Raw genomic sequence first — 14,576 nt, forward strand, 5'->3', positions numbered from 1 at the left:
TAAAAATCAATAAATAATATTTCAGAAAACCTTTAAAATTGCCAAAGTAGTAACACCAGTGATAAAAAAGGTACATGTGGTCTTAAAATAAATGCTCAAAAAAGATAATAAAAAATATCATTTAGCTGCCATTTATGTGTATTCATAAAGTCAAAAGATAATCTGATAATGTGGTCTAAGTTGAAATGTTAAAAGAAGAAATACATTTTAAGACATCTAGCCATAACAAAAGTGGATGTTTCTGTAGAATGACCCGGCTTCATTCGGTTCATAAGGACAGATGATGTCTTGTGGTTGTATTATGTTATATACAATTATAAGGTAAAATCGTTAAATGTATGTCCATAAACGTGTGTAAATACACATACATGTACATCAATATCCCCTCCAAAAAAAATTATAAACACATTTGTATTAAACCTCACTTTAAAGTTGCACAAAATAAAAATTCAACCTTTCTATTTTGTAAATGCAATGTATAAATCTTATTGTGAATGATTCATCCATATATAAGTTTCATTTTTTAAGGTTTTTCTGGTCCCTGAATTTTGTGATTTTGGGCTATTTTGCTTCCATAACTTGTCTTCAGTCTATTGAAAAGAAAACATCCAAAAGAAACATTTGAGTGTTTATGTTATGCGTATTACATGTTATCCATTTGCATGTGTAGATTTTAATTATAATACATATCTTTAAAAGTCATTTTCTTATAATGAGTTTATATTTCTGAGCACTGAGCCAGACATCTCCACTTCACCTAAATATACAGTTTGTTTCTATCTATATTCTGAAGGTCTTTTATTTTTCTTTCTATTTTCTATTTTTTTTAAAGAAGGGATTGTTCATATAACATATTTTCCCCCCTTTTTTTTGCCCTTGCTGATAACAGTATTTTTGATTTATAGAGATTTTACGGCGTTAAGCACAGTGTTATGTAATACTGGATCAATGTTGTTATGTATAAATGGTTAATAGGCTTTCTTACATCATTTATAGGATGTTTATTGTGACGAAAATATGTTTTTGTTTAATTTAATTAAAGCTTGAAAGAAATATGGTTATATCCACCATGGGTAAAAGTGATTAGACTAGGCCTAATTTTGCAGTACAGATGTGAACATGTAAATTGTTTTTTAGGTTTAAATCAGTTAAATTATAATTTACAGGTGACAATATTTGAATTTTGATGATATCAGTGGTATCATTATCTCTTCTGATAATATTTTCCTCATTATTTTTTCTTTTTACAAAATTTGCCATAAACATTATTATTGTTAAAAGTGGACCAAGTACTCTGGAACAAGCAGCTAAATGAACTGCAACTGTATTTTTGCGTTTAACTGAAATAATTCATTAAAATATTAGTATGTATAACAGGTTTTGTGCATCTCCAGACCCAAATGGTTTGAGATTGCAAATATGTTTTTTAGATCAACTGATTGATTGATAAATGAATAAATGTAATTTAAGATTTAATGAAAGGAAAACCTACTATATAAAAAGTGTGCAAGAGTGTAACAGACGCAAATGACGGAAGAATGATTGAGATTCGCTCTCTACACCTCCAGTCAAGACAAATGGCGACACCTTGTGGTCACTGACTAAAAGCCATGCCCTCGTCATAGAAAACAATGCACCGTGAACTGGATCTACGCAGTTCGGATAGTTGCAACTTATTGAAAAATTGCAGAAATACATTAATTGTTATTTGAGGACATAAATACAGATTTTGTACAATAATTGATCAATCATAAACGCTCACATTAAATTATTTAATCATTTAAATTCATACTGAAGCTATGAATACAGTGAGGTAATTAAATATTTTATAGAATGGAATAGAACGTGAATATAATTAATGTAAATTAGCAGGAGTTGGGAAGGTTTGTGGGGTTTTACGTTATTATTCCTGCCATCGTTAACGAACGGACAAAAAAAAACTAATTATTATTTTTGTCAGCTCACTTAAATCGTACCAGCTGAATTATTCAATTATACACAAAATACTAGTGATTAGTTTAAATTTACTTTTCCAGTTGCTTTAGTAAAAATTGAAGGACTTTTATTTTGGATGTATGCCAAAGGAAATACGTAAGCGAAGGTCGCTGGGAAAACCCAAACCCTGCTGTGTGATGATGATGAGTGCGACACACAGTTGACCAACCGGTCACGTTACAGTTCTGTAATATCACCTCTTCGTCTCATCTCAAGATTCACAGCAGCTGGGATCGAAACTCAAAGGCTCCTCGCTATAAAGCTGCTATTCGCTGGGTGAAGGGTCAGATTAGATAAGAGAGAAGAGTCAAGAATCAGTCCGCCGCGCCGGCTCGCTGTAAACACGGTAAACGCGTCGACATGAGGAGCTTACCGTATTTCTGCCGGGGACAGGTGGTCCGCGGATTCGGTCGAGGAAGCAAAGACCTGGGCATCCCAACAGGTGAGACCAACGAGAAAAGAAATAGCTCGCGTTAATCCAAAGAGACCAATCCCGAGAGCTTTTACTGGAACTTCTTTCTGTGGGAGAGAGTAGGAAGTGTGTCAGTAACCTTTCACTTTTGTTGAATAAAGCTAAAGGTCCCAGTTCAGTCATACTGTGACTGAGATAACGTTACATTCTGATTAACCTCACGGGCGAACTAATCATTTAAGTATTAAAACAAGCTGTTAATTATTTGACTTTCTTTACACTCAATAAGTGATAAATTCCTTTGGATGTCATACGAGGACAGTTTGAATCTTGTTTGAAATTAAACTGCTTTGATTTAATATTCAGCTAAACATCACACTCTTGTGATGGATGTTATCTTTAAACTAAAGCTCTGGCTAAATTAATATATAACTGTAGGTCTTACTGCACGCTTCTGTGAACTGTTTGATTCTGATTGGCCAGACACGGAACAGTGCCCGCCCATTTTTCACTGACCTTGGTTCCCCATTCATTTTTCTCATAGAGATTTTATAGAAGTCTTAAAGAGTTAGAAAGAGTTAACCATACTAACCTGCTACGAGGTGAATCATAACATTACAAACTTTGATTTGAAGCAAAAGGTACTTAACCGCTTTAATGAAGCATTGTAAATGACTATTTTTTTAAAAAATGATTTAAAGATGCAAATTTTATAGAGATGGGGATAAACAATATATTGTGGGTTTATTGCAAAATATGCATATTAAGTGTACAGATATTTAAGTGGTTTGAGAGTGCTGGGAAACTGACTACATTTACAGTGCTTCAAATGAGTTTTTTGGCAATTTGCTTGTCCTTGTTCTCTGATTGGTGGATTTCTCTTCAGAATCATGGGTAATGTAGTTTTTCCACAAGAAATTTATCCGTTAAACTGTTGAACCATTTTCACAAATTCACATTTTTGTATATTTTCAATAGCTTGCACTTTAAAACCTGTTTTCAAAATGCATAAAGTTTTCTGTTTTTACTCGAAAAAAATGTGTGTGTATTTTTATTTAATAAGTAGCAAAGTATTCTCCGATAATACATGACTGTATATTATCCCTTACTTTTAGTTTTTGCACATCTGTAGCTCTGAAGAGATCATGTCTCAAATGTAAACACACACATATTCTGATTAAAGAAAGTAACATGAAGCCAGCATTTAGTCTTATTAGTGCTAATGGTTTCTTTTCATTCTCATCCCAGCGAACTTCCCAGAGTCGGTTGTGGACACTCTCCCCGCTGACATTAGCACAGGAATCTATTACGGATGGGCATGCGTGGATAACGGAGACATTCACAAGATGGTGATGAGCATCGGCTGGAACCCTTACTACAAAAACACTAAGAAATCCATAGTGAGTCCATATCTATATTTCTAGCGTGCAAACATACAAAAGCTACAGAGCTGATATCATTGCATTCATCAAATGGTCATATTTAATATTGGTATAGTTGATTTGTACGTCTCGTGTCTGATATCAAATATCACATTTATCACAGGAAACGCATGTGATCCACACTTTTAAGGGAGATTTCTACGGTCAGATATTGAGTGTGGCCATGGTCGGCTACATTCGCCCTGAGAGAGGATTCGAATCTCTTGGTAAGACGTTGAGCTGAACTCACCCAGTTCACCCACACACACACACACACACACACTCATTCTGTAACTAACTCCCGGTTGTGTCTTCCTCCCAGATGAGTTGATAGCAGCGATTCATAGTGACATTGAGGAGGCGAAGATAAAGCTGGACCTGCCTGAGCACTTGAAACTGAAAGAGCATCATTTCTTCAAGACGTCAGTGTCGACAAGAGCCAATCAGATCTTGAACGGTCATCGACTGTAACATTCACTTTCACCATCACCTATTTAAAGCCCGTTTATTACTTATGCAGTTTGTTGTTTTCTTTGTGTTAGAAAGATTTCTGTCCCCGTGTGCTGCTTTGGTCAAGTGCAGGCACTATATGTATTTGTTCATATGGTATCATTGCGTAGCCCTGTTGTTTCTATATTTATCGCAAAAAGGAGGATTCAGGTTACTTACTGGTGAATGAAAAACACAGAGCCCTTCCCAGAATTCCATTTTAGAATAGAATAGAATTCCTCCACCTTCACTTTAATTTCATTTTAGTTTTAACAATAGTCAAAATTGGCGTACCTCCTATTTTAAGATAAAATGAATGCTTTTTATGGTTCTCAGAGAACCGTGCCCAGAGGTGGAAGTCCAAGGTTGAGATAAAGCCCAGGTTGTTTGTAATATGAGCGCAAAACTGGGCAGATGGAGAACAAACAGTGACTGAAGACAAAGTTAATTAATTTAAATGGTCTTTTAAATATTTAAATGTGTACAGAAGCTCTGCATAGCAAACACTTGCTACTGTCTACATGTGTTTTACTAAACCTTAACCTAAAATAAAATTGTACCCCACTTTCTTTTACTCTGATACATTTAGAGTTTACATTAGTAAAGACACTCAAGAGTCAGGTTAGATCATGTAGATTTACAAATGATCTTCTGATTTACCTTATATCATCATGTTGTGTTCTTGTTGATCTGATGCTAGAAACACGTGCTGCTGGTTTAGTGTTAAACTGCAGCAATCCTCTGTACAGGTGCGTCCACGACGTTATTAGCGAGATTTCACTGGCAAAAGAAATGTTGATTAATTATCAGTAGAGTGGGGATGTATGTTTACACAGAAATCGGTTTCAAACCAAATTTTCGCCACTTTCTGTTGGACAGAGCCGCAAATCTGTGTGTGGTTAACAGACACGTGGACTTGGATTTTGGCCGCGAAAATTCGCTGAAGAACGGAAAATGTGATCGCACCTTAATTTAGGAATTATTAGTAAAACGTTACTCTTTAAAAGCTGTTTGTTGATTCTGTTACCTTCACCATCTATATTCATCAGACTGGGCCTTTAATTGTTGAACCGCTGCTTCTGTATATATCTGATACTGTGTGCATATGTTTTCTGTTTCTTTTTTTCTTCTTTCTTGTTGTAGGTCAGGGCAGTGCCTTAAGTATGTGAAATCAGACTTATTAATATACAGTGCACAACCAAGCATTCCTTCAATGTTGAGACCTGCTTGTAAGCATTAAACAAAAATGCCTTGTTTACTGTTGTCTTTATCTTCTTTAAAAATGCTTTCATGATGTCATAAATAATTGACAAGGGAAATGAGAACTGGAAATAAATCATATCTAGTTCTGAATCAGTGGTGATAAATTCATTATAAATAATCTTGTCAGCAATTGGTTATCTGGTAGCTTTACTTTAACAAACAAACTTTAACAAAGCCTATTAAAACTATTAAAATGGACCAAATAAAATTAATGTTAAAAAGCTGACCTAACTGAACACTAAATCTAAAGGGATTGTTTACCCAAAAATGACAGTTCTGTCATTTGTTCATCCTCAAGTTGTTCCAAATCTGTATGAGTTTCTTTCTTCTGGAACACAAAAGAAGATATTTGGAAGAATGTTGGTAACTAAAATCCTGTGGAAGTCAATGGAACCCAAAACTGGACTCAACCCAAAATGTTGAACAGTAGTGTATACAAGTCATTTATGTTTGAAGAATTAGTTTATGGTTTATTGTGCTAAATTCATAAAATGAATATGAAGTATAAAAACTTTCATGCAGAAGTTCAGAAAATTGTACTATAGGCGTATAATGCTCTGTTATTCTGGTTTGCAACAGCAGTTTCTGAAGATCTACAGTACATATTTACATTTAGTCATTTAGGAGAAGCTTTTATCCAAAGCAACTTCCAAAGTAGAAGCAATCAGACCAATGACAGAGCAGCAAGTGCTGTGACAAGTCTCACATAGCAAGGTTTTTATATATATAACAGACAATAGAATAGTGCTAGTATTAACTGGTCACGTGATGGCGAAAGAGATGTGTCTTTAGAAGTTTTTTGAAAATGGCTACAGATTCAGCTGCTGGGGTTGAGACCTTCAGTTGGTTAGTCGTTCGATGGGATGGGTACAGGGAAAGTTGTTTGAGTGATTTTGTGCCTCTTTGGGATGGCACCACGAGGCGTCGTTCACTTGCAGAATGCAAGCTTCTAGAGGGTGCGTAGATCTGAACTAGTGAGTTTAGGTATAGTGGTTGTCTTGTAGGCAAGCATCAGTAGGCCCTACCTTGCAAACTGATGAAGAGATGTGTGACGTGAGCTTTCTTCGGCTCGTTGAAGACCATATATCTGATGATTTCATCATGTGTTAATTTAATCAAGTAATCAACCATAAATGAGATAAACCCACAACAAGAAGCCATAATGTCCCATTCATCATCCTTTATAGATAACAGACTGTTTGATCAGCTAACATTTGAAAAGGACTGTCAATACACTGTATAAATCATTTACAGGTCTTAAAGGAACAGTTCACCCAGAAATGCTGAATATGTACTCACCGTAAGACCATCAAAGATGAGGTTATTTCACCAAAACAGATCTGAAGAAATTGAGCATTACATCACTTGCTCACCAATGGATCATCTCCAGTTAATGGGTGCCGTCAGAATGGGAATCCAAATAAATATTTATAATAAACAGATTTGTTTATAGGAACACTCCTTTTCGCTTCACTAGATGCTAATTGATGGACTGGAGTCATGTGGATTACTGTGAAGTTTTATCAGCTGACGGCACCCATTCACTGCAGAGGATACGTTGGTGAGCAAGTGATGTAATAACTAACAAACTCATCTACATTTTGGATGGCCTGTGGGTGAGTACATTTTCATTTCTGGGTGACATTTTCCTTTAACTACAAACATAAAACAGGCATGACATAAACATGAATACTTATGATAGCACCACGTGGTATTTAATATTTAGCTACTTACCAAAAGAGTATTACATTTGCACCATCAAAGATGCTCTTTTCCATTAGAAGTGGATGGAGACCAGAGTCTGTCAAGAAAAAAAAGCACCATAAAAGAATACAAACAATGGCCTGTATGACTCCTGCACTTTATTCCAAGCCTTTTGAATTAATTTTTCAAGTCAAAATTTACTGAAAACTCACGGTAACCATTTATTGTACGCAAAAGAGCAGCTTGCACATTCTGCTGAATATCATCTTTTGTGTTCCACAGAAGAAATATGGGTTTAGAACAACATCATGGTGAGTAAATGATGACAGAATCGTGATATTTGGGAGAACTATTTCTTTAATGGTTGATTGGTGAAGATTAGTGGGTTTCTGCATGTCAAAATGATAATAAATAAAGTATTGATATGCATATATCAAAGAAAATAAACAGGTTTTTGTGTTTTATGTGAGAGTATACATATCATCATATTCCAGCTCCACCTCCTCCCCCTCCTCATCTCTCTCCAACAGGCTGTATTTAAACTTTCGATACACCATCCCGTCCCTCCCCATGTACACAATGTCCTCGTCTTCCTCCTCCTCATCCTCTTGGCCTGCTTCTTTATCGCAGTACTCTGCCTGCATGCTGTCGCTGAAGGTCGCAGAGGTGAAGTGGTCGTCTGCGATTTTGGTGTAGCCGTTCGATTTGATGGTGAGCTTTAAGAAGATCTTCTGCCGAAATTGCAGGAAGAGAAAAATGGCAAGCCACAAGCTCACCAGCACAAATATGACAGTGAAAACAAAAAGGCCAGGATGAACCCAAGTCACTGGATCGTTGTTGAAGAGGCTGTAGCTCAGTGCGACAATGCATTCATCTGAGAAAAGAGAGGTTAAAGGTCAATGGCTTCACACTGAAAGCTCAAAAAAATTCCAATTTTAAAAATATACAAACCATAATTTAGTAACATGTCCCGCTTTGAGTCAGTGTTATTTAATGATACAGTATTATGTGACTCTTACATGGCTGGTTCAGGCATTAATGGCATGCTGTCATTACAACAGAAAATGTGATGTACATCTTTGTGAAAACAAAGATTATTGGAGTACATTTCAAAAGAATACTAGTCATTCTTGACTTTGTGTTACTTGTCGCTTCGTTGTGATTATTTATGAAATAGCAATTTCTAAGTGAAAATGGTTTCACAGTAAATGTTTTTTTTTTTTCAGTGTAGAATAAATGCATTTAAAGCTTGTACCATTCAGTGCGTGGCACTGGCAGCATTGCGAAGCAAATCTTGAGGAATTCATGCGTGTGTTTTCTCCACAGCAAGGAAGACACCTCCCATCCTCTGTGAGGCGCTGTAGAACAGGGCACGAGGTGCAGCTGTAGGGTCCCGGACCTCTACATTCATTACAGGACGGGTCACATGGGCCACATGTGTTATTCTGTGCAAAACACAAAACATGTTAGAAAGAACTAAAAATATCTCAAATGAGGAATTTGTCTGGAGTAATCTATGAAGGGGTGTTCACACATTTAATGTACGTTTGAATGGCTAAGAAATGTCAGAAAGTGATTAAATAAGATAAACACAAACAATGAAGGTATAATTAAAAAAAACACTACAATATAGTTAGATTAGCACATTACAGATTTGATAAAACTGTATTAAAGAGCCATTTACCACACGGATGGGATATTCCCCAATTAGACACATAGATGTGCAGATTCCTCCAAACATTTTGAAACCATCATAACATGATGTACAGGAGATCGCACCAGGGCCTGCCGATCACATGACAGACCATTTCAATCACGCTGAGGTACACAAATCATGTCATCTGCACTCTGATTGTACTAAAGACTGCATAAAATGGATTTAAAATGCAGGATGAAAGACAACTTTCTGAAAAGTCAGAGTTAAGATGAAAAAAGATGATCTAGTCTTATTTTTAAACCCTAAATATCACTGCATTAGTATTTAGACACTTTTGTTGTCAAACATTAAATGTTCATATTGTGATAAACTTCATATATCAATAAAAAAATCACTTCAGATATGCATAAGTGTGGCTTAAAGGAATATTGCGGATTCAGTAAATGTGTAGTTAAATCAACAGCATAATGTTGATTACCATAAAAAATCATTGTGACTCTTCTCTTCTCGTTTTGTTTAAAAATAACTTACAATGGAAGTGAACGGGGACAATTTTTGAAATTGTTCAAAGCAGAAAGATGAAGCTTATTAGCAGCAAAGTTTAAAAATGTAATATCACTAAGTAACTACTACTGTACTATTTGAAACACTGAGTATTTAAACATTTACAGACGTAATGCATCCACTTCCATTGCAACCCAGATTTTATTTTTAAAGAAAAGGAGCGACAAATTAAAATTAAAGCAACATTATGTAAATTTTGGTGGTCTAGTGGTTAATAAACAGAACTGCACACATCCCGCGGAAGAAAATTCTAACCGGAGCTACTTCTCCAAGTTTATGTCTATGGCGATTGACGCAGGTATGTGTTACTCCGCAGCGTCGACGACCCGAACAGGCTACAATAGTCCAAAAATAATCACTCATTATAAATGTACGTTACCGTAGTGATTTGGAATAAGACAAAAAGGCGGTTTGGTACAGTAGATGAATTTATGATGTACTCGCTCATTATATATTTTGCAAATTTTGAAGTTACATAGGGTTGCTTTAACAATATTATGGCAATAAACATTATGCCTGTTGATTGAGCTTAACTTGTGTCGAACCCAGCAACCCTCTACAACGAGGGTTATATATATAGTTATATATATAAAGTATAGCGAGTCAGGGTTTCCTAAATCAGGGTTTGCATTGCATTTAAGTAAATAAAACACTTAAAAAACAAAAAAATAATATTTTATCTGAGTTTATAGCTGGACAGTTTAAATCTGCCACTCCTAAACATGCTACAGCACATAATTTCACAATCATACTAAACTATATCATGATTACTGCGCAGCCCTATTTATCTGACAGTTGTAGGTATGTGGTGAGTCTGACCCTTGCATGTTTCACAGGTGGGGTGGCATCTTTGGCAATCTCCGTCTAAGGTGCGAGGGAAGTAGTTTGATGGGCATGACCGCAGACACTGTCCGGACTTTTTCAACAGGAAGTATCCATCTCTACAGCTGAGACAGAAACGGCTGCTTCCTGAGCATTCCTTACATGTGTGGTCACACTCTTGACATGCTCTGCTGGAGGCGTCCACAAAGTAACTGCAGGGGAAATACAGACGTGTCTTACAACGCTGTCATTTTGGAAAGCATCATTTTTGAATAATCAGTTGCATCAAAAGCAAGTCAGTTAGCATTATTATTACAAGACACTCTGAAACACCTGATTCTGACTGGTCAATTGTGGAAAATGTTTCTGTATAATTACTGCTAAACTATATATTTGACCCCTGCCCATGGCAACACTGTGCTACTTTCATGTTTCTCGTATTACTCTACAGTTTCAAATGAAAGCGGTTAGATTCTGACTGTTGTGAAAATGAGAAAAATGCCCCATATTCTACCAATTTAACCTGCTCAAGCAGCATCAGTTATAACAAGGTAAAAATATATTTTCTAAAATGTAATTTATATATGTAATGCAAAGCTGAATTTTCAACATCATTACTCCAGTCTTCAGTGTCACATGATCCTTCAGAAATCATTCTAATAAAGTAATAACATTACTTTAAATGTTGAAAACATTTTCTTTCTTTTTTTTTGTAGAAACTGTGATGCATTTTTTTTTCAGGATTCCCTAATATTGCATTTAGATGCAATAAAAATATTATATTATAGATGTCCAAAAAAAAAAAAAAAAAAAAAAAAAAAAAAAAAGATAAAGAAGCAGAAATAAAGATGACAGGATAAATTTCAGGTCAAACTATCCAATTGCAAAAAGACTTTCTGGACTAACACATTGACCTTTTAAAGTACTTCATCTCATAATTGGAAGGAATGTCAGTAGCTTGGCATGTAGCTAGAGCTTTTCATCCAAAGTGACATACAGCATACTAATTAGAGACGCAGTTTCCCCCAGCAAACACAGATTACATGCCTTACTAAAGCGAACAATGGCAGGAGAGCAGGACTGTACCGACAGCAGCTCCTCAACCACACGCTCGCTTCTGTGTTATTACCCAAGATCATAAACTCAGAGGAAAGTATATTCACTTTTTGGCCTTTTTGAGGGTGAAATGCTCTAAAAATTTTAGTAGAAAGACAATAAAATACAAAAGAGTGCCATTATTATTAACAGTAGTAATATAGCATTTGGCCACTTCAATCACATTTAAAAATGTCCGAATGTTATGGAAGCCTGTTTCCGCCACTAAATAAATAATAAAAAAAGTATCGTGACTTTATATTTACATCGTGCATTTCTGACTTTTTTCTCACAGTTGCGAGTTTACATCACACAATTTAGATTTTTTTTCCTCAAAATTGCCTGATACAAACTCGCAATTCTGACTTTTTTTCTCGCAATTGCAAGTTTGTATCTCGCAATTCTGACTTTTTCTCAGAACTGTGAGATTTAAACTCGCAACTGTGAGTGATAAAGTCCAGTTCTGAGGAGAAAAAAAAAATCTGACTTAACTCACAATTGCGAATTTATATCTTGCAATTCTGACTTTATTTCTCACAACTGCGAGTTTATATCTTACAATTCTGAGACAAAAAATCAGATTTGTGAGTTTGTATCAGGCAACTGTGAGAAAGTAAAGTCAGAATTGTGAGATAAAAAAGTCGCATTTTATTTATATATTTTTTTTTTTTTTTTTGTGTGGGGGAAGGGGTTTTATATAATGTGTCTGTGGAGATGTGCGATACACAAAAAAGAAGTGTGGTGCACCCTAGAGGTGAAAGAGTTAAAAGACATGAATCTTTGTCATTATGACAGTGTATGATTTTCTGGTTTCGTTTAATTGATAAAAATGACATACTTAATTGACACACAGTCCTGTTTCACTGCATTTGATTTCGTTTGAACTGTAACTACATTTATAAAGATAATAAAGACTACATTAAAATAAAATAAAGCAATAAAATTAAGTAAATGAGTTATATGATACCTTAGCGGACAGGTGGTGAAGCAGCTGTGTCCGAGCAGAAGCAGCCCTGGTTTACAGGTTATACAGTCATTACTGTGATGTCCCAGGCATGACGCGCATTTCACGTGGCACTGAACACACTCCTGCTTGCCCTTGTCTACATAGTAACCACCAGGACACGTAGACACACACGTCTGATCTGATAAACGACCAAAACAATGTGTACAAGACATTACATCATGCATGTATGACTAATGTGTAACATTTACATTCGTTTTCTGCAGTTGTTTCGCAATTATTTAACAAATTGAAGAACTTCTCTTGTGCTAGATTGCTTTATAATAAATGTCATTAATGCTCAGTTGAAAAAATGATACCAGTTTCATATGGAAATGAAATGTGGTGTGCAGGTGGGCTCTTACTGAGCAGCAAGCGTTTGGGGTTGCAGCTGAGGCACTGCTGTTTGTCTGCGCCCGAGCACTGGAGACAGCTCTTGTGACAGGCCTTGCACTGGCCGTCCTTATCGGTGAATGTGTGCAGAGGGCAGCCACTGAAGACCTCGCAGTGCCCGTTCACATCCTTCCTCATGTTGTCTCTACAGGTGAGACAGGAGGACGGATGAGGACCTGAGCACGTCTGGCAGGACTTGTCACACTCTAAAAACAGACATATTTGGTGTCAAAAAAACAGGTGTGGTATTACTATAATGATAGCATGATCGGGTGATTGTTATTAATATGTAAGGCTACATTTACTCGATTAAAAATACAGCATCTTCTTTTAGCATTATACATGTATTTACTGTCTCTTTTGATCAATTTAATGTGTACCGTACCTCGACACTCTGCTCCATCCAGATACGTTTCTGGTGGACAGCTGTACAGACACTTTGTGTTGTGACGTACATATCCATAATCGCCACAGGAGGTGCAGTCATCTTCATCAGGTCCGTCACATTCTGCACAATCACTGTGACACGGCGTACACTCATTCTGCTCCAGGTTTGTAAAGTACCTCTTGGGACAGTCATCAAGACATTGATCTTCATGCAGGAAGTGGTACTCTTCACATGCTGAGAGAGCAGGAGAAAGATAAAGCAAAGAAGCTTCAGAGAGGTAACGCCCATCTTCAGTGTAGAGAGAAGAAAAAGGAACTTGATAAATATGTTCGCTAAGGCTACATTTATTTGATTAAAAATACAGCAAAAAGAGTAATATTGTAAAATATTATTACAATTTAAAGTACTTTTTTATTAGAATATATTAGAAACTATAATTTATTTCTGTGATGCAAAGCTGAATTTTTTTGCATTATTACTCCAGTCTTCAGTTTCACATGATCCTTCAGAAATCATTTTAATATGCCGATCTGCATCAAAGGAATAAATTACGTTTAAAATACATTCAAAGAGAAAACAGTTAAATTGTTATAATATTTCAAAAGTTTTGTTTTTCAAATGAATGCAGACTTGGTGAGCATAAGAGACTTCTTTCACACATTTTTGGCCAGTGGTGTAGCTGTGTAGGAAGTCACTTACCTGGGGCTACAGTAAATTATACAGATTAGTGGTTATTATTATAAAATGTCAGTCGGTGATGAATAATGTCGAGAACCTCACCACTGCATTTGCCCCTTTGGTCACATTCGGTGCAACCCCTTGGACAGATCTCACAGACTCCATCCTTTATAAAGTGTCCTGCAGGGCAGTGATGCACACAGTGGTGTTTGTAACGTATGTAGCCTTCCTCACACCTCGGACAATAATTGGCTTCCCCCTCACATGAAGCACATCCCACGGCACAGCTGACACACACGTCGACCTCTGGGTAACCCCTGCGATGGTGACACAGACATTATATGATGGTTGTTAATATGTGGCAAAAAAGTTCATCAAAGTTCTCCTAAGACAAGAACACACTTTGGTTTTAGGTTTTAGGACAACTTTGATGAAAGGCTTTGATCCACTTCAAATGTTGACTAGTGTAGTATTACAGTATTAAAAATATGTATTATATACTGTAGGTGTTATAGTACTGCCCAATAAAAGTCTTGAGCTACAGGACCATTTGTCGTGTACTGTTAGCTACATTCATTACTTTAAATTTAATCATTACATAACTTAGAAAAAATAAATAAAACAACAGAACACAAAATGTGAGAAAGGAAAAGAAAAGAAAATAATAAACAAAATAAAATTTAATTAAATTT

At 36.0% G+C, this 14,576-nt stretch overlaps 3 protein-coding genes across 5 annotated transcripts in view; 1 reads left to right on the forward strand and 2 right to left on the reverse strand.

The window, feature by feature from the left end:
• The window catches only part of LOC109053914 (disintegrin and metalloproteinase domain-containing protein 9), a 1,168,157-nt gene that overhangs the window by 1,068,490 nt on the left and 85,091 nt on the right, over positions 1-14,576 (reverse strand). The window lies entirely within an intron of this gene.
• On the forward strand, positions 2,126-5,573 carry LOC109053362 (riboflavin kinase-like). 2 transcript variants are annotated; one of them, XM_019070763.2, is made up of 4 exons: positions 2,126-2,437; positions 3,656-3,807; positions 3,953-4,055; positions 4,151-5,573. In XM_019070763.2, exons 1-4 carry the CDS (start codon positions 2,356-2,358, stop codon positions 4,297-4,299), a joined length of 486 nt encoding a protein of 161 aa, XP_018926308.2. In that variant the 5' UTR covers positions 2,126-2,355; the 3' UTR covers positions 4,300-5,573. The 2 variants fall into 2 exon arrangements, with proteins under 2 accessions (XP_018926308.2, XP_042586054.1); XM_042730120.1 differs by lacking the exon at positions 2,126-2,437 and adding an exon at positions 3,145-3,301.
• The window catches only part of LOC109053363 (proprotein convertase subtilisin/kexin type 5-like), a 59,161-nt gene continuing 52,007 nt past the window's right edge, over positions 7,423-14,576 (reverse strand). Inside the window, exons 30-37 of the mRNA XM_042730091.1 lie at positions 13,987-14,201; positions 13,204-13,440; positions 12,791-13,024; positions 12,390-12,567; positions 10,325-10,539; positions 8,969-9,069; positions 8,540-8,729; positions 7,423-8,158 (exon numbers count right to left, since the gene is read on the reverse strand). Coding sequence (XP_042586025.1) covers positions 7,746-8,158; positions 8,540-8,729; positions 8,969-9,069; positions 10,325-10,539; positions 12,390-12,567; positions 12,791-13,024; positions 13,204-13,440; positions 13,987-14,201 — 1,783 coding nt within the window. The 3' untranslated portion in view covers positions 7,423-7,745. The remainder of the gene's footprint in view (positions 8,159-8,539; positions 8,730-8,968; positions 9,070-10,324; positions 10,540-12,389; positions 12,568-12,790; positions 13,025-13,203; positions 13,441-13,986; positions 14,202-14,576) is intronic.

The sequence above is a fragment of the Cyprinus carpio genome, chromosome B8 (assembly GCF_018340385.1).
Source record: "Cyprinus carpio isolate SPL01 chromosome B8, ASM1834038v1, whole genome shotgun sequence".
Taxonomy (NCBI): Eukaryota; Metazoa; Chordata; class Actinopteri; order Cypriniformes; family Cyprinidae; genus Cyprinus; species Cyprinus carpio.